Raw genomic sequence first — 22,230 nt, 5'->3', positions numbered from 1 at the left:
ATCCCAGCAGTTTGGGAGGCTGAAGTGGGAGGACAGCTTAAGTCCAGGAGTCCAAGACCAGCCTGGCCAACATGGTGAAATCCAGTCTCTACAAAAAAACACAAAAATTAGCCAGAGTGGTGGCACACACCTGTGAGGTGCAGGTGGAAGGATTGCTAGAGCCTGGGAGGCAGAGGTTGCAGTGAGCCAAGATGGTGCCAGTGCACTCCAGTCTGGGCCACAGAGTGAGACTCCATCCCAAACAAACAAACAAACAAACAAAGACTAAAGTATTGATTCCAGGATAAAATAATTTGACCAATGAACAGAATAAAGGACCCTGAAACCCATACATATATGGAAACATGATTGCAGGCTGAGCAGGCACTACAGATCAGAAAAGTACTTTCGCAGTATTTGAGAAGTGGTACTGGGAGAATTGGTTATCCATGTAGAAAAAAATAAAATTGGCTGGGCGCAGTGGCTGATGCCTGTAATCCCAACAGTTTGGAAGGCTGAGGCGGGTGGATCACCTGAGGTCAGAAGTTCGAGACCAGCCTGGTCAACATGGTGAAACCCCGTCTCTACAAAAAATAACAAAATTAGCTGGGTAGGGTGGCAGGTGCCTGTAATCTCAGCTACTCAGGAGACTGAGGCAGGAGAATCGCTTGAACCCGGGAGGCAGAGGTTGCAGTGAACCGAGATCACGCCACTGCACTCTAGCCTGGGTGACAGAGCAAGACTCTGTCTCAAAAAAAGCAAAACAAAACCAAAGAAAACTGGACCTCTACCTCATACCACAGTCACAAAAATGAATTCCAAGTGATTAAAAACTTAAATGTGAAAGTCAAATTATAAATTTTTTGGAAGGCAAGTATAGGAGAGTACTTTTACAATCTTAAAGTAAGCAAGGATTTCTTGAACAAGACAAAGGAGCACAAACCATTTAAAAAAGGAAAGATAGCTAAATTCAACCTCATAAAAATTAAGAATTTCTCTTCACCAAAAAACAGCATAAAAGAGAAGAGACAAACCACAAAACACATAACTGACAAAGGATTAGGATCTGGAATATATGAAGAACTACAAAACGCGAAGATCATGAATGAATGTCAAGCACATAATGTTGAATGAAAAAAGCAAGTTGCAGAGAAACATATATAGCAATGGTTGCATTAGCAATACAAACTTTTGCATTACAATGAAAAAGAATCCCTAACTCCAGAGGAAAAGAAAAACATTATAAAGAAAATGACAAATACAAGATTCAGAAGAGTAGTTTCCTCTGAGTGGGGAGGGAAAGTGATGAGATTGGGAAGAGGCACACTGGGACTTCAAAGAAAATGCTGGGATTTTTCTTTCTTAAAAGGATGATGGGCCGGGTGCGGTGACTCATGCCTGTAATCCCAGCACTTTGGGAGGCCGAGAGTAGGCAGATCGCCTGAGGTCAGGAGTTCAAGACCAGCCTGGCCAACATGGTGAAACTCCATCTCTACTAAAAATACAAAAATTAGCCAGGTGTGGTGGCGGGCACCTGTAATCCCAGCTACTCGGAGGCTGAGGCAGGAGAATCGCTTGAATCTGGGAGGCGGATGTTTCAGTGAGCCGAGATGGCACCACTGCGCTCCAGCCTGGGCGACAGAGCGAGGCTCCATCTCAAAAAAAAAAAAAAGATGATGGGCACACAGATATTCAAGGAATCATGATCCTTTATAACTTGCATATATTTTATAAATCTTCTTTTGTACCTACTTAATATCTAGCTTTTTAAAAAGACTGGATAGCAGGAAGTGACCCAGGAATATACTCCAGGACTATACCCCAAACTGGCAACTGGGGGCTGTGAATACAGGGACTTTCTTATTTGAAGTAAAACTCAGGCTGGGCGCGGTGGCTCACACCTGTAATCCCTGTAATCCCAGCACTTTGGGAAGCCAAGGTGGGTGGATCACCTGAGGTCAGGAGTTCGAGACCAGCCTGGCCACCATGGTGAAACCCTGTCTCTACTAAAAATGCAAAAATTAGCAGGGCATAGTGGCGCACACCTGTAGTCCCAGCTACTCAGGTGGCTGAGGTAGGAGAACTGCTTGAACCTGGGAGGCGGAGTCCAGGCTGCAGTGTAACAGCGCAATCTCGGCTCTCTGCAACCTCCACCTCTAGCCAGGGTTATCATACCTGAACTCCATATCTAACCTTCCTGAGCTCAGGTGATCCACCTGCTTCAGCCTCCCCAAATGCTAGGATTACAGGTGTGAGCCATCACACCCGGCCTGAGCCACCATGCCTGGCCAAGACGCTTTCTAAAAAAATATCCTGCCTCTAAACGTAATCACATTCTCAGTCTTGGGGGTTGGGACAAAAAAGTGTGAAACGAGTTGCTATTATGGTGCTGGTGTGCCAAGAAGTGCTTTGTAATCTGATGGCAATTCAGAGCTGGAACTGACTTTGGGGCTGATGCCAGAGATGGGATTAGAGTTGAAATCATGAAAAGGACAATTTCTCCAACAACTTGTGAAAGGAGAAAGTAGAATGAGAAACGCTGGGCCAGGACCGAGCGTCCCTCCCCTCTTTGGCCCTCCCCTCTTAGTCCTTAGGTTAAGGAGTAAGTATTGCAATCTGGCCACAGGCAGAGGAAAAAGAAACACCGAAGTAATAAATGATATGTCAAAAGACAGGGGGGAAAGCAGGAGTGATGTGTCAGGGAGCCAGGGAAAGGGACAGTCGACTGTGACAGCTGCCCCAAGTGGCCAAGGAGGATTAATAATGATGAAAGGCACCCATGCGTGATTCAAACGGCTCTTATCTGTTGGGGATGATACATACTGGTCCATGTGCTTTTCACAGGGTGGGCAAAAAGGATTTTGATCTCAACTAAGCGCAATGAAAAGCTACTAAAATAGTTTAAGCAGGAGTGAGTGGGTGAAGCGCAGTGACACGGCAGATTTTAGAGGGTGGTGATGATTGCATTTGGTGATGAGCTTGTGATATTGGAGATAAAAATTTCAGTAGAGTCGGAGGAAAGGAAAGGCAAAGAGGCAGGAAGTGTGACATTCGGAAGAGGATGTAAGGAAATGATGGGAGGCAGGAAGGTTCTGAGGTATAAAAGAATGAATTTGGGGACCCAACTACCCAAACTCTGGCTCTGGAATACTTATTTACTCTTTCTGTATCTCATTTCCTATCTTTAAAATGGGGATAACAGTATTCACCTTATAGGGTGTGTGTGTGCACACACCCATATTAAACGAGTTAATAAATGTAAAGAACTTAGAACAGTGCCTGGCACATGATAGTCACTCAAGAAATGTTAGCTGTTATTATTGTGTTCTAGGAGTTTGGCACAAACAGGAGAGGAATGAGGTGGAATTTTTTGAGGACAATCAAATCATGTTGTTGTTGGTTAAGCCCTCTCTCTGGTGCTAGCAGGAGGTAAGGTGGACCAGATGGCCCTCATGATGCTGGCTCTCTATGGCCACATACCTTTGGTGGCTCTGTGGTCATCTTGATGCTGACCTGCAAGATTGAGATAGGGAAGTCTGGGTGGGGGATGGAGCTGAGCCAGAGGCGGAAGGATGGATGAGGATCCTCCATCTGCAGCTGCTCCACCAGCTTGTCCAGATTAGGCATCCAAGACAGTGACAGGTGGCAGTTTGCCAGGAACACCCAATGTCCTGCAAGGAGATGCCAGGGTCAGTGGGAATCATTTCCTAAGCCCTGCCTGTCCTCATGCTTTCCACCTGGTGTTGGGGTGGGGGTGCTGGGGGGAGCCTAACACTCAGATCTGCCACTTCTGGGGCCCTCTGTAGAAGTGGGAGGTACAGGGACAGTAGTGTAATTGAGGTTGGAGGTTCTAGGGACAAGGACTGGGCTGAAGATGGGGGTGGAAGAAAGGATGGACACCAACCCTGAGTCACACCCTCTCGGAGGAGCCGAGCAGCGATGGGGGCCTGGCCCTGGCCCAGGGACAGGGCGTGGAAGCGCTGGGCCATGCCCATGTGCTCTGCCAGCTGCAGCAGGGCACTGGTGGGGTCCACACCAGGGGACAGGATGAACATGAGTGGGGATCGTGGGGTTGAATCCTCCAGCACCTGCCAGAAGCACAGGTATAGCATCAGGCAGAAGGCCACATGACCAAAGTGGGAGAGAGAGATGAAGGAGACTGAAACAGAGCGAGGGAGGCAGGAAAGACCCATGGGCCGTGGGGACAAGGAAGCCGAGCCACCGACCGACTTCATATTCAGCACAGGCGGCTCGATGAAGCGGGAGCCAAGGTTGGTGACGATGAAGGAGGTCACGCAGAAGGCCACGCGGTCCTGGCGCAGGGAGCGAACGATCAGCATCCGTTGCATTTCATTGCAGGCATTTTCCCACTCACCTGGGGATGAGGTGAGTCATTGCAGGGAGAGGGAGTGAGTCTGGAAGAGCGGGGAATCCAGACAAAGGGGCACCTGCCGGGAATGTGCTCCGGGCCAGGAGGCGGGCACCAGCTGGGAGAGGGGATGGAGGACAATGGGAAGGGCCGGCATGTGGCTGAATGGAGGGAAGGAGAAAAGTGAGAGTGGGGCACAGACGCCTGGTACCTGGTAGCATCGCCTTCTCCGGGGCAGCATTGGTATACCACAGGTGCCAGTCACGAGGGTACTGCTCAAAGGAGTTCATGAGTCCGTGGAAGTTGGTCAGTTTGTCTAGCTCTGTGATGTTATCCCAGTAGGCATCTGCAAGCCAGCTACTACATGGATTGTCCATTTGGCCCTCCCGATCCAAGACCTGGTGGGAGAAGGGGAGGAAGAAAGGGATTGACTTGGGAATACTTCAAAAGAAGAGTGATCTTTTTCTCCTCTCTCTCTCTCTCTTTCTCTTTCTCTCTCTCTCACTCTGTATTTTTCTCTCTCTCGGTGGGAAAGCCAAATGGAATTTTTTTTTTTTTTTTGAGATGGAGTCTTATTCTTGTCACCTAGGCCAGAGTGCGATGGCACAATCTCGGCTCACTGCAACCTCTGACCCCCAGGTTCAAGCGATTCTCCTGCCTCAGCCTCCTGAGTAGCTGAGATTACAGGTGCTCGCCACCACACCTGGCTAATTATTGATTTTTAGTAGACGCGGGGTTTCACCATGTTGGCCAGGCTGGTCTCGAACTCCTGATCTCAGGTGATCATCCTCCTCGGCCTCCCAAAGTACTGGGATTACAGGTGTCAGCCACCGCGCCCAGCCCAAAATGGGTTTTGTATGAGAGTGAAGAGATGAATACAGGGATCCTGGGGAATAAACGTGGGGGTCTAGGACTCAGACCCTGCCCTTAGCCCTCACAGTTCAAATTTAGGAAGCTGGCGCCCTCTGCTGGTTGCCTGGTAATAATGTCTCCAACCTAATGACTGGTTGGTAGCCTCACCTTCACAGAAGCACAAACTATTTACTCATTCATTCACTCACTTGCTTATTCATTCTTCTTAACAAATATTTATTGTTCGCCAACTATGCATTTTAATCATTGGGATGCATTACTGAGCAAAATGGACAAATATATCTGCCCTTGGGGATTTTATTTTCTAACATGGGATTGTGAATTCATGGGCAGATTATGAACCAAAAACATAACAAATAAGTAAATTATCTAGTATAGCAAAGACGGCAGTGCCAAGGAAAAATAGGATACTCTGAGGAGGGTAAGGGAGACTGGGAGTGTTGAGGGGTAGTTTGAAGTATTAAATAAGAAGATCAAGGTCGCATTGAGGTGAGGTTTGAAGGAGGTGAGAGATGGCCAGGTGCACACGCCGGGGAGTAGGCTTCCAGCAGAAGGCATGGCCACGCAAAGGCCCTGAGGCGAGACGTGCCAGGGGGTTTGGGGAGGGCAATGAGGCCTGCGTGGCTGGAGTGGAGTGGGGGCTGTGTGGTGGGAGGTGGCGCCAGCCATGGGGAGCCCGTCACAATGGCATCCACTTTAAAAGGACCTCTCAGGCCGGGCACAGTGGCTCACACCTATAATCCCAGCACTTTGGGAGGCTGAGGTGGGAGGATCACTTGAGCCCAGGAGTTTGAGACCAGCCTGGGCAACATGGTGGGACCCCGCCTCTACAAAAAATACAAAAATTAGCCGGGCGTGGTGGCGCAGGCCTGTAGTCCCAGCTACTCCAGAGGCTAAGATGCGAGGATGGCTTGAGCCCGGGAGGTCGAGGCTGCGGTAAGCCAAGATCACTGCCACTGCAGTCCAGCCGCAGTGAGTGACAGAGTGGGACCTCTCTGGTTGCTGTGTTGAGAGTTTGGGGTGGGAGGCAGGAAGTGAAGGTGGGAAAAGTCAAGAAAATGTCTAGGAGGGCGGGAGAGTGCAGCATGGTTGTCTGGAAGCCTTAGGGGCCTCCTTGAGGTTCACGATCATGGACTTAAAGTGCGTCCAGTCGGTGTGGATGTGTTCTTCTCCGGCCATGCTCAGTGCATGGGCCGCGCAGGGACAGAGGGGAAGAGGAGCTGGATCTAGCCAGAGCGGTAGATGCGACAGAGAGAGGAGGAAAGCGGGGGTTGAGGAGCCTGTGAGGGAGAGACTGTGAGGGCGACCGTGGAACTCAGGCTGGGGAAGGAGTGCCTTGAAAGGCAGTAAAAAAGCGGCAAGATCAGGCCAGTCTGTGGGTCACAGGTGAGACATGCCACAAAGCCCAGCCTGCGCTGAGTGCAAGGGGGTGCGTGGCAAGTCACCTCCGCAGCCCCAGGGAGCTCACCATGCACCTGATGCTGGCCTGGATTTTCTCAGCTCACTCACTGATGCTGTGGGCCTGACCCTCTGGGTCTGGAGTCCTTGTCACACTTGCCCTCATCCCCAACCTTGACCATCCCATCCTGGGATGTGCTCTCTGCCCAACTCACCACACCCCCACGTAGAAAGAAGTTGTATTCATCCATGTTGAGCTTGCCAGAAGTCTCCAAGATTTTGGCACACATATGAAAACTGAATAGTAGTTTGTGGCGTTCGAAAAGGGTACGGCAGGTGTACCTGGGAGAAAGGGACAGGGAAGAGGGAGGGGCAGCATGGAATGGGGGCTGATGCTCCATGCGAATGCTATGATACTACTATCACACAGCTTCACACAGAGAACCTCACCAGCCTCTAATCCTAACCTCCTGGAAACAGCCGAGGACTCAGGGGCCTAGACACAAGAATTTCCCAGAGTCCACTTATTATTATTATTACTTTTTGAGACAGAGTTTCGCTCTTGTCGCCTAGGTTGGAGTACCATGGTACGATCTCGACGCACTGCAACCTCCACCTCCCAGGTTCAAGCGATTCTCCTGCGTCAGGCTCCCAAGCAGCTGGGATTACAGGAGCCCATCACCACGCCTGGCTAATTTTTGTATTTTTAGTAGAGATGGGGTTTCACCATGTTGGCAGTCTGGTCTTGAACTCCTGACTTCAGGTGATCCACCCGTCTCAGCTTCCCAAAGTGCTGGGATTACAGGTGTGAGCCAACGTGCCCAGCCATTCACTCATAATTAGTCATTCAGTTCCATTAAAAAACAAAACATTCATTATTCCCCTACTGTCTTGCCAGGCACTCTGCTAGGTCCTGAAGACACAAAGATGAATAAGCCACAGTCTCGGAGAGGACAGAGAGGCCATCAGTTATGATGTCCCTGCCTGCTGGACTCGGAAAGTTTCCGAGGAGCTGCCCCAAGCTGCAGTAGAGTTTTCAGGTGACATGGGAGAGGCAGAGAGATCACAGCATGAGCAAAAGCATGAGAAGGGCACAGCATGCAGGGCAGTCAGGGATGCTCAGGCCCCCAGTGCAAGGTGGGAAAGGTGAGGCTGAGGCAGGAGAAGGCCAGGTCCTGAGGGCTTTCGTGGGCCACAGGGGCCAAGCAACCAACCACTGGCAGTCAGACCCGGGAAGCGGCATGGGCAGATTTGCTCAGGTGGGCAATACAGGAGGGTGGGTTGAGAGGGACAGTGGGTAGAGGCAGAAAGACCTCTAGGAGACCATTGTGCAACTCAGAAAAAAGGATCACCAGGGCCAGAACTAAAGTACAGCCAAGCAGTGGGAAGATGGGGAGGGAACAGTTGCAGAAATATTCATGAACAAAACCTGGTGACTGCTTTGAAAGGGAAGAGTCAAGGATAATTCCCAGTTTTTGCCAGGCGTGGTGGCTCATGCCTGTAATCCCAACACTGTGGGAGACCATGGCAGGAGGATCCCTTGAGCTCAGGAGTTTGAGACAAGCCAGGGCAACATAGGGAGACCCTTTCTGTACAAATAAAAATTATAAAAAATAAAGGATAACTCCCAATTTCTGGCTTGGGTGACTGGGTCGTGGGTGTTGGTGCCATCCAAGGATGAGGACCCTGAAGGAAGAGGGAAGAGAATGAGTTTGATCTGAAGTGAGTTGAGCTTGAAGGGTCTGTGGGATGTCAGGGTAGAGAAGTCCAGTTCCTTGCTGCTCAAATGTGATCCACAGACCAGGAGCAGTGGCACCCCCTGGGAGCTTGTTGGAGTTGCAGAACCCAGGCCCCACCCCAGACCTGCCGAATCCCAACCGGTATTTTCACAAGATTGCCAGTGCGCTTCCTGCCAGTTAACATCTGGGCAGTGCTGGTATCTCCAACAGTTGTGTAGACAAGTCCAGTGCTCAAGGGAGGGCTACAGACACAAGACGGGGAATCATCAGCCCACAGGTGATGGTTAAGCCATGAGAGTGAGGAGCTACCAGGAGGACATATGCCAAGGACAGCGGCAGGCTGAGAGCCGCGGTGCGGGAAAGCACGAAGGTGCAGTGGCCAGAAGAACCACAGCCACTCGGCCTCCGGGCTGGGGCATGTTGGGGGCACCCTCAGACCTGTAGACAGCGTAGGTGTGGTAGTCATTCAGGTAGTCAATGCGGTCCTCCAGCTTATTGCTGCGGTGGCTTTTGTCAATGCTGAGAATAAAGAGGCTGATGTAGGCATCCAGTGAGAACTGGTACATGGGGTCGATGCAGCCCATATCATTGAGCACGAAGAACAGGATTGATGCCCGCTGGGCGCACGGGCGGTAAGCCTGCCGGCGGGGATGGGTGGAGTCAGGGCCACTGAGGGACGTGGCAGGGAGCAGGGGCTCAGGGAAGGAGGGGTCTCGAGCCGTCATGATGGAGTTGCATCTTGGATGGCTGGTGGGAGGCAGGACTGGAGGGCCGGGAGCTTACCTCCCGCGCCAAGTCAATGTTGATCTCTGTGGTCTCACTGGTCTCCAGCTGCTCAGTCACCTCTGTGGCTGTGATCTTGGAGGTATGCAGCGTGTTCACCAGCTGCACATCATCCAGCAGGGAGCCGGTGGCCTCATTCAGCAGCCTAGGGGGACGCCCAGAGGCACATGGAGCAAGGGGTTAGCGGGACCAGGCTCCCTGGGATGCTGTTGTGCCTGGGGTAGACTGGGTGGAGCCTGGCTGGGAGTAGACCCGTGGGGCAGTGGGAGGGGAAGGCAGGGCCTCACCGCAGGATCTCATCCTCCAGCTCCTTGAGCTTCCTTTTACCAGCCGCGATGTTGATGACCAGTGAGTCCTTCTGCTCCTCCAGCTCAGGCCGCTCCTTCCGCACCACAATGCCCAGCAGCTGGGCCTCCAGGCCCTGGGGGCATCAGGACTCACAGTGAGGGGCTGTCACCCCTTCGACCTTCACCTTCCTCATCTCTTTCCACCTCGAAAGACCCCTCATCCTCAGCTGCCCAACACAAGCTTATCCCTTTTCTCAATCCTTCCAAACTCTTCCTGCTTCACCCTAGCTCAGTCTGGACCTCAGCCTGTACCCACCTGTTCTTTAACAGCAAAGTTGACGATGGTGGTCTTGGCTGAGGTCTCTGGGCTGTAGTGGGGGTTGGAGAGCTTGGTGGTGATGTAGAAACGGAAATTGGTATTATATTCCACCTCCTTATCGCCAATGCGCATCAACAGCCGACCACCTGCATCCACGGAAGGGTCAGGGGCAAGGACTCCATGTGATGGGTACCAGCTAACCCATCCCCCACCGGCATCCAGGGGCAGTGACTTAGCCTGTCCTAAGGCCCCAGGCCAGGGCTGTCTGAATGGAGGGACAGGTAAGAAGAGGACACAGTCAGAGAGCCAGCCCTTCCCTCCCTAGCATCCCACTTGGCTGGTCTTGGGGACTTGTCCTGACCGATTCGGGCTACAGATTTGTTGAGCATGGGGTTCAGTGTGGGGTCCAGATATTCCTGCACGTTCTGAAGTAGCACCGGGTATCCAAACTGAATGGCGTTTTCTAGGATTCGCAGGTAATCGCTCATCTGCAGGTCGATGATCTTCAGGCCCTAGAGAGCAAGGGGGAAGGTGAAGGAACACTGCAGGAGAGGTGGGGCCTCAGGAAGAAGGGGACTAATCTGACCCCCCAGCCTCACACCTGGCCTCCTTCCATGTTCTTAATCCATTTCAGGGCCTGGGCCTGAGGGTCGATCATCAGTGCCCACCTGGAAGGGGAGTACAGGTCAGAGGTGAGGCCCTCTCTCCCATGCTCCCGTACCGCCCCCACGCCCAGCAGCACCCTTACTTGTTGCCTCGGGTGACGATGATGCCATTCTCAGTGGAGAAGGCATCTGAGGGCAACCCTTGGATGTTCCAGTCCCGGACTTTGGTAGGATTGCACAGGAAGTTATCAATGGCGAAAGAAGGGGAGCAAGGAACCTGAAGCTCCCAGATCTGGGGAGAGAAAAGCCCCACGCTTTAACTTGAAGAGCTGAGCCCAGCAGCCCCTGCGCCTTCACGGTATCTCTTAATATTCCCAAAGGTCCTGCCCCCAGCCCTGGTCTCGGAGCCTACTTGTCATGCCTGAGTCCCATCTCACCTTCCCGATCCAGATTTGGTTGACAATCTCATCCCGGTAGTTGGTCAGGAAGGGTCCCATGTAGGACAGGAAGGCAGCTGCCAGGAGACAGTCCCCCACCAGGTAGCCCAGGTCCTCCTCCAGGCCCTGGCGGACAGGAGGGAGTGTAAGCCTGCCTGGGCCCCAGCACTCTGGGAGACACTTGGAATGCTTTTGAAGGCACCCTCTTCTGGACACTGTCAGGTTCAAAGAGGATCTTTCCCTCCCCTAAACCTGTGTGTCCTGACAACTCTAGCCTGGTTCTAATTACTTTCGAGTTCTCTATCTCTAATGGCAATGTTTACATTCTGGTGATAAGGCCTAACCTTTCTGTGAAGCCAGGAGCTCACTGAGGGGCAGAAGCAAGATGTGCCGTGTCTGTTTTCTGTCTGGTTGTTGGGCTACATCAAGAGTCCTTGTGTGTGCTTCCCAGCCCTGCCCAAACACTGAAGCAGATCCCTAATGATGCAAAAAGCCTTTCCTTCCATTGCTCTCACCAAAGGTGTGCAGGGGGAGGGGAAGAGCTCCCACGCCTCAGTTCTTAGAGTTCCCTATACCCAGGTGTCCCTGTTTTCCCTGACTGTTCCTCAAGCTAAAAGGGATGGGTCTCTCGGAAGTGGAGAGCAGAGTGAAAGGACACCAGGTAGTACAGCTGATCTCACCTGGACTGTCTCCTCCCATCTGGCCTTCTCGCCAGCCAACCCTGACACGAGCATCCCAGCTCGCTCCAGCTTCAGCTCCATCTCTTCAGACTTCTTGCGAAGCTCCTCCTTCTGTGCCAGCTTCTCGTCATACTGTTTCTTTAGCATCTCCAGTTTCTCAGCTACCTGGGAGAGATTCGAGTATAGTGCATCAAACACAGGGCTCGCAGCCAGATTGTTCTTGTTCACATCATGACTCTGCCATTTTGTAGCTGCCATTTTGTAGCTTTGTTAAATTAATCTCTTTGAGCCTAGTTTCCTCATGTTGTAAAAGAATACCTACCCTATAGGGTTATCGTGAAGAGTAAATGAGATAAAATATGTGAGATGAGGTGAATTTTCTTCCCCTTCCTTCCACCACCCTTTCCTAGAGCCCAGAAACTACTTGGTAGTTTCAGGGTAGCTGGGTAGGGGACGGAGACCTCTTGAAGCATAATAAGCCACACAAGATGGTGGCAAGTGAAGGCCAGACAGCACATAAATGACTGCCACTCCATGCCAGAGGCCATACCTAAGGTGGAACCTTGAAAGAGGAAGAAAAAGAAAGAAATGAACCCAAGAGCTGTTAGAGGGAGAGTCCATTCGAGACAAAGAGCTGGCTGGGCGTGGTGGCTCATGCCTGTAATCCCAATACTTTGGCAAGCCAAGGCAGAAGGATCACTTGAGGCCAGGAGCTTGAGACCAGCCTGGTGACATGGTGAGACCCCGCCTCTATTCAAAAAGTAGAAAATAAGAATAAAAATAAAAAGACAAAGGACCAAGTGCAAGGTCCCACACTAGAGATGGAGGCCTGGGCAGAGCTGTGTATACTAGAGAAACCCCTCTCAAGTCATTGCCACCTGTGGACTCTGTGGAGGTTGGAATGAATATATATATATTCACTGAAATCTGAAGGAGAGAACTGATAGAGCCTTGTCCCAAGATCCTGTATATGTGTGTGTGATCCTGTATATGTGTGTGTGATCCTGTATATGTGTGTGTGATCCTGCATATGTGTGTGTGATCCTGTATGTGATCCCGTATATGTGTGTGTGATCCCGTATATGTGTGTGTGATCCCGTATACGTGTGTGATCCTGTATACGTGTGTGTGATCCCGTATACGTGTGTGTGATCCTGTATGTGTGTGTGATCCTGTATATGTGTGTGTGATCCTGTATATGTGTGTGATCCTGTATATGTGTGTGATCCTGTATATGTGTGTGTGATCCTGTATATGTGTGTGTGATCCTGTATGTATATCTGACCACCCAACAGCAGTTGTACCTGGATACAGACTGTATCACCGTCCTTTTCATCATGAGGAATATGGGGTGGGGGATTACACATAGAATTTACACGATACATGTTCCCTTTCCCGCTGCCACCTCACTGGGAAAGGCAGCCCACATCGTGGAAATAGTTCCACTACTAGAAAGTAGAAGTAGCTCTGCCTTAACTGAGTAATTCTGGTAAGTTTCACCCTTTCGGAGCCTCGCCGAGGTGGCTGCAGGTAAGGGTGATGTGGGCTATGGCACGGTGCAAGGCACACAGCAAGCAAGCACTACCTGGCCCAAGCACTTGGAAATGGGAGAGATCACTCTCCAAAAGATATTCTTTAAAACAACATGGAGGGCCAGGTGCGGTGGCTCACACTGTAATCCCAGCACTTTGGGAAGCCAAGGCAGGCAGATCACCAGGTCAGGAGTTCCAGACGAGCATGGCCAATCTTTTTTCTTTTTTTTTTTTTGTCTCAAAAAAAAAGAAAGACATACATGCACGAGGTTAAAACCTAAATGATATAAAAGAGGTTACAGGAAAAGTAGCATCTAGACCACCTTTCCCACAGCCAGACTTCTTCCTCTGAGGCAAACTACTTTGTTTGTTTGTTTGTTTTGAGACGGAGTCTCGCTCTTGTCTCCCAGGCTGGAGTGCAATGGCACAATCTCACCTCACCGCAACCTCTGCCTCCTGGGTTCAAGCGATTCTCCTGCCTCAGCCTCCCGAGTAGCTGGAATTACAGGCATGCACCACCACACCCGGCCAATTTTTGTGTTTTCAGTAGAGGCTGATCTCAAACTCCTGACCTCAGGTGATCCTCCAGCCTCAGCCTCCCAAAGCGCTGGGGTTACAGGCGTGAGCCACCACGCCCAACCATGGCAAACTACTTTTTAACCACTTTTCTTTTTATTTATGCTGGTTGTTACTTCTGTATCTCTGAAAAATTATGCGTATGCCTCTATTTTTAAAGTATGCTAATCTCGTTGGAGCTTTAAATTTTTAAAAATTATTATGAAAACTTAAACCTAGAAACACCCATCAGCTAGATTTCACAGTTAACATTTTGCTATATATATTTCATCTACTTGTTTTTTGCCAAAATATCTTTAAGTAAATTAAAAACTCATGAAATCCTCAAGCCTAAATACTTTATAACATATCTTTAAAAGTAATAATAATAAGGACATTTTTCTGCATGACCACAACACTATTATTACACCTAATAAAATCTTTGTCATATCTTAGAAAATAATTTTTACTATCTGTTTTTTTTTTTTTTTTTTGGAGAATAGTGAATATATTTACATAAATCAAAATCCAAAAGGAACGAAAGTGCACCCGGTTAAGGGGAAGTCTTCCTGCCATTCCTGAGCCTGGTCCCAGGCCCTGCCCTAGTTTCCCGTGTAGCTTTCTAGAATAGTCCATGCACAGAATCATTTATATATAAAGAAAATATAAGCACAGTGAAGTCAGAGACTTGTTCACCACTGAATCCTTAGACCTAAAATAATGCCCAGCACTCACATATTTTTTTGAATAAATAATTTTTTTTTTTTTTTTTTGAGACAGAGTCTCACACTGTCGCCCAGGCTGGAGTGCAGTGGCGCCATCTTGGCTCACTGCAACCTCCACCTCCTGGGTTCAAGCGATTCTCCTGCCTCAGCCTTCCGAGTAGCTGGGATTACAGGGGTGCACCACCATGCCTGGCTAATTTTTGTATTTCTAGTAGAGACAGTGTTTCAACATGTTGGCCAGGCTGGTCTCGAACTCCTGACCTCCAGTCATCCACCCGCGTCAACCTCCCAAAGTGCTGGAATTACAGGCATGAGCCACTGGGCCTGGCCAGAATAAATGAATTTTTAATCAGTGGTTATATGCTATAATACCGTTTGTACTTCACTATTTTTTTTACTTGTTTCCAAATCAGTTCTTGTGAGCTGCCTCATTCTTTTTAGTAGCTGCAAAATACTCTTATGTGAGACTGAACTATGATTTATGTAACAAGTCTCCTACGGATACACATTTGTGTTTTTCCAACATTCTGCTATTAACAATGCTGTAATAAATATCCTTGTACAAGGCCAGGCATGGTGGCTCACACCTGTAATCCCAGCACTTTGGGAGGCAGAGGCGGGAGGATTGCTTGAGGCCAGGAGTTTGAGACCCCTAGCAGCACAGCAAGACCCTGTCTCTACGCCCCCCTACCAAAAAAAAAAAAAAAAACCTACAAAAGAAAAAAAAAGAAATTCGTATACAGGCATAAGCACATCTTCACACTGCTGTTTCTTGTTCCTTTAAATTTTACTTTGTGAATTTTTTAATAGCTATCAAAAATTCAAAAGGCCTAAGGGCATGAGGATATGAAAGATCTTCCTCCTAACCCTGTTCCCCACTCAGCCAGGTTCCTTCTTTAGAGGCAGCCAGTGTTACCTGTTCCTTGACTCTCCTTCCAGAGGTACTCTATACATATACAAGTAGTCTATACTGCTGTTGCCTGGTGTATCCATTTTAGGCTTTTTTTTTTTGACACAGAGTCTCACTCTTGTCACTCAGGCTGGAGTGCAATCATTCGGTCTCAGCTTCTCAGCTCACTGCAAACCCCGCCTCCCGGGTTCAAGCGATTCTCCTGCCTCAGCCTCCCTAGTAGCTAGGATTACAGGTGCCTACCACCACGCCCAGCTTTTTTTTTTTTTTTTTTTTTTTTTTTGGTATTTTTAATAGAGACAGGGTTTCACCATGTTGGCCAGGCTGGTCTCAAACTCCTGACCTCGGGTGATCCACCCACCTCAGCCTCCCAAAGTGCTGGGATTCCAGGCGTGAGCCACCGCACCTGGCTTTATTTTTATCTTTATTTTTTGAGGCAGGATTTTGCTCTGTTGCCCAGGCTGGAGGACAGTGGCATAATCATAGCTCACTGCACCCTCAACCTTCTGGGCTCAAGTGATCCTCCCACCTCAGCCTTCCAAGTAGCTGGAACTACAGGTGTGCGCCACTGTGTCTGGCTGATTTTTTTATATTTTGTGGACACAAAGTCTCTCTATGTTGCCCAGGCTGATCTCGAACTTCTAGGCTCAAGCAATCCCCCGGCCCCTGCCTCCCAAAGAGCTAGGATCACAGGCATGAGCCACCAAGCCCAGCCTGAATGGTGCACTTTAAAATGGTTATAATGATATATTTTATATGTATTTTACCACGATCAACCCCCTAAGAAAAGAATGTATACATATGTGTGGATTTATAACCCCTGATCCAGTAAATGCTTATTGGTTAGATTGTATCTCTTATATTAATCTATTGCTAAAGATTTCTCCTAGTTAAATTTAAGTGCACAAGTCATGGTTCCAGATAACTGACATTTTGGTAAAGCTAAAACCAAGATTTTCTCTGTGTATCCTCATTACCTCAAATGCTATTGGGTTTCTTCTACGGTCTTTGGCAATGGTAATAACCAGTTTTTTGGCAACATAATTTTATCTGCAAGTTGTGTATGCCTTATTAAGACCCTTGAGTTCTATTTTAATCTCAAATAATGCTCATGAGAGACTTCATTCTGAACTTAATACAGCCTCTGAGGTCCTGAGGAACAACATCCTTTTCCAGGGAGAGACAGCCCAGGTTAAGAAAACTGATCTACCCAGAGAACCCCCACCCTGCTACGGTCCAAATGTCATGTCTCACTCAAATTCATTTTCAAACTTAATCTCCAGTGGAGTGGTGTTGGGAGGTGGGGCATCTGGGAGGTGATTAGGTCACGGGGGTAGGGCCCTCAGGAATGGGATTAGTGCCCTAGTAAAAGAAGCCCAAGAAAGCTTGTTTGTCCCTTCTGTTATGTGAAGACACACATAAGCGTCATCCATGAGGAACTGACCCTACCAGACGTTGAATGGACTTGCACCTTGATTTTAGACTTTCCAGCCTTCGGAACTGTAAGATATCAATTTCTGTTATTTATAAATTACCCAGTATTTTGTTATAGGAGCCCAAATGAACTGAGATAACCCCTCAGCTGAGATGGAGCAGAACAGGAAGTTGGGGAGGATGACTTGGGGACTTTAACTTCAGAAGGTTGAAGTCTAGATTTTTAACTCACAAAGGCAAGATTAGTTGATGTCGAATTTCCATTTCTTTGGACTTTAGTTTGCAAAGGGATTTATTTAATCTTTGAAATTTAATTTCTCCCTAGGGGTTATATTCAAATTTGTGGAATTTCTGTATATTGTTATTATTGGAGCGTTTTAATGCTGTCATTTAATTGAACTAAATGGCCTCTGATATGTTATGTTGGACAATGTGACTAGACATAATTTGGAATGCAAAATAGGAAAAAAATCTGAATGTTCAACCTTAGGGATACAGTTGCCCTAAAGTAGATTAAGACATAATTTGGAATGCAAAATGGGAAAAAATGGGAATGTTCAGACTTGGGGATACAGTCGCCTTAAAGTATATTAAGATTCTGTTCTGACCCATTTCAGAGCCTTCTGGGGCCCTATCTACGCCACTGGTTTGTAACCCTTGTTGTATATCAGAACTAGCTGACAAGTGAGTAATGGCTAAAGCTATTTACTCAAAATTTGTTCTGATCTGCAATGTAGTTGGGCTCTGAGCCTCTTTTCAGACCTGAGCCTCAGTACCATGCATAAGCTTTCCCATCTCTGGTAGGTTCTGACAGGAAAGCTTTTAAAATGCTGATTCTTAGGCTCTGCCAGGGATTCTTACTTAATTGGCCTGGCAGGGCCCAGGTATCAGCACAGTGCCTAGTTGTGAAGTTGTATTAAAAGGTACATTTGGGGGCAGGCGCGGTGGCTCACACCTGTAATCCCAGCACTTTGGGAGGCCGAGACGGGCAGATCACTTGAGGTAAGAAGTTCAAGACCAGCCTGGCCAACGTGGTGAAACCCCATCTCTACTAAAAATACAAAAATTAGCCGGGCGTGGTGGCCGACGCCTGTAATCCCAGCTACTCGGGAGGCTGAGGCAGGAGAATCACTTGAATCTGGGAGGCAGAAGTTACAGCGAGCTGGGATCGCACCACCGTGCTCCAGCCTGGGTGATAGAGCGAGACTCTCTCTCAAAAACAAAACGAAACAAAACAAAACAAAAAGGGTATATTTGGGCCAGGTGGGGTGGCTCACCCTTGTAATCCTAGCAACTTGGGAGGCCAAGGCAGGAGGATCACTTGAGCCCACGAGTTCAAGACCAGACTGGGCAACATGGTGAAACCCCGTCTCTACAAAAAATATAAAAAATTAGCCAGGAATAGTGGAGTGTGCCTGTAGGCCCAGCTACTCAGGAGGCTTGGGTGGGAGGATCACCAGAGCCCAGGAAGTCAAGGCTGCAGTGAGTCGTGATTGCGCCACTGCATTCCAGTCTGGGCGACAGAGTGAGATCCTGTCTCAAAAAAAAAAAAAAAAAGAAAAGAAAAGGAAGGAAGGAAGGAAGGGAGGGAGGGAGGGAAGGAAGGAAAGGAAGGTACATTTCGGGGCACGGTGGCTCACACCTGTAATCCCAACAACTTGTAAGACTGAGATGGGAATTCAAGACCAAGACCAGCCTGGGCAACACAGCAAGACCCCATCTCTAAAAATAAACACATAAATGCTACTGCTGCTTTTTTTTTTTTTTTAAGGTGCATTTGGCTCATAAACGTCACAGGCTTTGTCCGTAAAAAAGGAGAAATGTTTGTTCCCTGTCTGCTTTCTCTTATCACTTAGGGGTTCTCAAGTGTGGGTGTGGACCCTCCACCAAAATACCTAACACTGGGTGCGCTATAAATGCTTGTTTGATGAATGATGTTGCTGGCAGTGCACCCCAGAGGTCCCATTTTTCACATATGAGGAGCCACTCCTAATTATTTAGCCCAGGATATGATTCATCTGGGTGAAAACCCTTTCCAAACAGATTGCCACACCTGTGATTCTTAGCTCTTGGGAAAAGACAGAGTAAAAGAGCAAAGTTTTGTGAGAGGTTGGGAGGTGGCGGTGGTAGCAGGGACGGAGCCGTGGAGGAGCAGGTGCAGAGGTGCAGAGAGAAGCCCCGTTCACCCAACCTGGGTGAGTTCCCTGAACAGAAGAGGCCTCGTGGGCAGCTTAGCTTTTGACAGTAAAGATGCCTACAGCAGGTAAAAACGGGGATGAGCTGTGGGCAGAGAGGCGTGAAGTCAGGAAACCCAGGATCTAGCCCAGCTCTGACGGTGACGAGCCAGTGAGCCCTTGATCTCCCTAGCCTCAGGCTCCTCATCTGATCTGTGGAGGTCGAACCTGGATGTTTTCCAAAGTTGGTTTTAGGTAAAACAGTTTGAAATTGTATGGCCAGCTTCAATTATATAAATATTTTAAATTTCTATATGAAGATAGCACCAAAAAAGTTACAGGGCAAGCAAAGATCCAAAGATTGGAAACAGTGTCTCCCTCAAATGGGGAACAGTTAAATAAATGATGGTGTCCCTGTAGCTACCCACTGGAATATCATGCAGTGGTAAAAAGAAAGCAGAGGCTCTTTACATACTGATAAGGAACAATCTTCAACTCACAGGTAAATAAGATAGTAAGGTGCAGGCTGGGGGCAGTGGCTCATGCCTGTAATCCCAGCACTTTGAGAGGCTGAGGCTGGCAGATCACCTGAGGTCAGGAGTTTGAGACCAGCCTGGCCAACATGGCAAAACCCCGTCTCTACTAAAAATACAAAAATCAGCCGGGCGTGGTGGCGGGCACCTGTAGTCCCAGCTACTCAGGAGGCTGAGGCAGGAGAATCTCTTGAACCCAGGAGGTGGAGATTGCAGTGAGCTGAGATTGCGCCACTGCACTCCAGCCTGGGTGACAGTAATATCGGCTGCTTTCAGAGAGGAAAGCTGGTGACTAGAGAACAGAAGGTGGGCGAGGGGAAACTTCTTATTGGATACTCCTTTGTACCTTTCACACTTCAAACCATGTAACTGTATTACCTTGGGGACAGAGTAGTATTACCTATTAAATCAATCATTTAAAAAATCAAATGATAAACTGGAAGAATTTTGAATTTTTTTGATAATGGCACTTGCCCATCATTCTGCCTGGTTCAGGAGTCACTTATGCATGCATCTTTTTTTTTTTTTTTTTTTTCTGAGACAGTCTCACTCTGTCACCAGGCCGCATTGCAGTGGTGTGAACTTGGCTCACTGCAACCTCCACCTCCCGGGTTCAAGCGATTCTCATGCCTCAGCCTCCTGAGTAGCTGGGATTACAGGTGCCTGCCACCATGCCCGGCTAATTTTTGTATTTTTAGTAGAGATAGGGTTTCACCATGTTGGCCAGGCTAGTCTTGAACTCGTGACCTCAGGTGGTCCACCTACCTCGGCCTCCCAAAGTGCTGGGATTACAGGCATGAGCCGTGGCGCCCAGCCTCATGCATGCATCTTGCAGGAGATCGCCTGGGTTGCCCAGACTCCTCACGGTAACTAACCCACTTGGCCTCTGGGAGAGCCCGTCCCCACACAACATATGCACAGACACCCTCACGTTGTTCTTGGTCCACAGAAGCGACACAGACACTCTTGACCCATCCCTCTGGCAAAGACCAATTTGCCACGCAGATGTCATCAGTTAATATCTCAGGCGCCATCTCCGAAGGGTGTGACAGAGATTGCCAGCTCCCAAGTCAATCTTTGGAAGGGCTCCTGGGTCGCAGTGCCTCTGAGCCTTTATAACCCTCTGCAATTGACTTAGCTTTCTGAGCCAGAGGCAGCCCAGTCTAAACAGGGCACAGAGTGGGAAGGAGACAGGACTGGAATGGCACAGGACATGGGGAAGGGGGCTAGAATTAGATGGGGGAAAACAAATGCTTAATGAAGCAATCCAGAACTCAGGGAGAGGGACCTCCGTGGAAAGGACAGGCGATCGGCTCACCTCCCGCAGCTTCTCCTGGGCCTCAGCGAGCGCGGCTTGCTTCTCCCGAAGCTGAGCCAAGGCAGCGTTCATTCGGATTCGCTTGGGCTCCACCACCCGATACAGCCGCCCGTACAGCTGTGGGGAGACAGTCAGGCTGTGGGAGTCGCCCACCAACCCACCAACCCCCTCACCTCCAGGCATCCCCTCCTTCCACCTGGGTCTGTGCATCCGCACTCCCCCAGGCCTGCCCTCCCTACCGCCCCGCCCCAGCCCTGACGCCTTTACCTCCATGGCCCGCACCCACATGCAGAGGGACTTGGCAGCCAGGGAGACGCGGCCGATGATATCAGGCTGGAAGTCAGGCTGGGCGCAGTAGGCCCCAATCTTCTTCAGAACCTTATCTGAGATATTGTCTTTATCAAAGTTGATCAGTGACTTGATGAAGTTCTGTTCCCCTGTGGGATGAAAATTAGGGGCCTTAGCCAGAGGCTTAATGCCATCCTCCTTGTCCAGCAGTTTCACCTCCACTACTCACGCATAGCCACGTTTTTCCTGGGCTCAGTTCCTAAGGCCAAATTATCTGACCTGGCCCCTAGTTCCTCCCTCTGACTTGACTCTGTCTCCGGGCACCTCTCAGTCCCCAAGGTCCTCGACAATCTTCCCAGCTCCTCTCTCATCACTTACCTTGAACACTCAGCCAAGCCACCCTACACTTCACTTTTTTTCTCTCTGCTTTGCACTTTCTTCTAGGGCAGGGATCACCAAACCGAGACTGGCAGGCTGTATTCTACTACGGGAACCCAGAGCAGAGTAAACCACAAGAATGGAACACAGAGTCCCGGTTCCCATTTTCTGATTCTTGTTCCCCTCTGAGGGCCTGAGGGCATTCCTGCCCTTGGATGCAGCAATACATTCTTCTATCTTTTTTTTTTTTTTTGAGATGGAGTGTCGCTCTGTTGCCCAGGCTGGAGTGCAGAGGTGCAATCTCGGCTCACTGCAAGCTCCGCCTCCCAGATTCACACCATTCTCCTGCCTCAGCCTCCCGAGTAGCTGGGACTACAGGTGCCTGCCACCACACCCGGCTAATTTTTTTGTATTTTTTAGTAGAGACAGGGTTTCACCGTGTTAGCCAGGATGGTCTCGATCTCCTGACCTCGTGATCCACCTGCCTCAGCCTCCCAAAGTGCTGGGATTACAGGCGTGAGCCACCGCGCCTGGCCCATTCTTCTATCTTTAGGACAATTTTGTTTAATATACAGATGCTCCCGATAAGCCCATCATACATTGAAAATATGGTAAATCAAAAATGCACTTAATGCATCTAACCTACTGAATGTCATAATTCATCCCAGCCTAACTTAGACGTGCTCAGAGGACTTACATTAAGCCTACAGTTGGGCAAAATCATCTAACACAAAGTCTATTTTATAACAAAGTGTTGAATATCTCATGTAATGTATTGAACACTGTACTGAAAGTGAAAAACAGAATGATTGTATGGGTACCATTGTAAAGACGAAAAATCTGAAGTCAAACCATTGTAAGCTGAATGTCAGTATTAAGATGAGCTGTTTTCTGTTACTTATAAGCAAATAATC

At 49.0% G+C, this 22,230-nt stretch overlaps 1 protein-coding gene across 2 annotated transcripts in view; it reads right to left on the bottom strand.

The window, feature by feature from the left end:
* Positions 1-22,230, bottom strand: part of DNAH2 (dynein axonemal heavy chain 2) — a 121,779-nt gene that overhangs the window by 5,529 nt on the left and 94,020 nt on the right. For both annotated transcript variants that reach the window (XM_057300344.2, XM_055101998.2), the window contains 16 exons: positions 20,918-21,087; positions 20,651-20,767; positions 11,470-11,634; positions 10,790-10,915; positions 10,496-10,644; positions 10,349-10,415; positions 10,109-10,259; positions 9,745-9,893; positions 9,429-9,562; positions 9,142-9,286; positions 8,797-8,996; positions 6,835-6,961; positions 4,560-4,746; positions 4,206-4,354; positions 3,884-4,067; positions 3,460-3,650 (listed from right to left, as the gene is read on the bottom strand). In XM_057300344.2, the coding sequence (XP_057156327.2) occupies positions 3,460-3,650; positions 3,884-4,067; positions 4,206-4,354; positions 4,560-4,746; positions 6,835-6,961; positions 8,797-8,996; positions 9,142-9,286; positions 9,429-9,562; positions 9,745-9,893; positions 10,109-10,259; positions 10,349-10,415; positions 10,496-10,644; positions 10,790-10,915; positions 11,470-11,634; positions 20,651-20,767; positions 20,918-21,087 (2,411 nt within the window). The remainder of the gene's footprint in view (positions 1-3,459; positions 3,651-3,883; positions 4,068-4,205; positions 4,355-4,559; positions 4,747-6,834; positions 6,962-8,796; positions 8,997-9,141; positions 9,287-9,428; positions 9,563-9,744; positions 9,894-10,108; positions 10,260-10,348; positions 10,416-10,495; positions 10,645-10,789; positions 10,916-11,469; positions 11,635-20,650; positions 20,768-20,917; positions 21,088-22,230) is intronic.

The sequence above is a fragment of the Pan paniscus genome, chromosome 19, assembly GCF_029289425.2.
Source record: "Pan paniscus chromosome 19, NHGRI_mPanPan1-v2.0_pri, whole genome shotgun sequence".
Taxonomy (NCBI): Eukaryota; Metazoa; Chordata; class Mammalia; order Primates; family Hominidae; genus Pan; species Pan paniscus.
The sequence above is the reverse complement of the archived record's forward strand: the minus strand, read 5'-3'. Positions and strand labels throughout refer to the sequence as shown.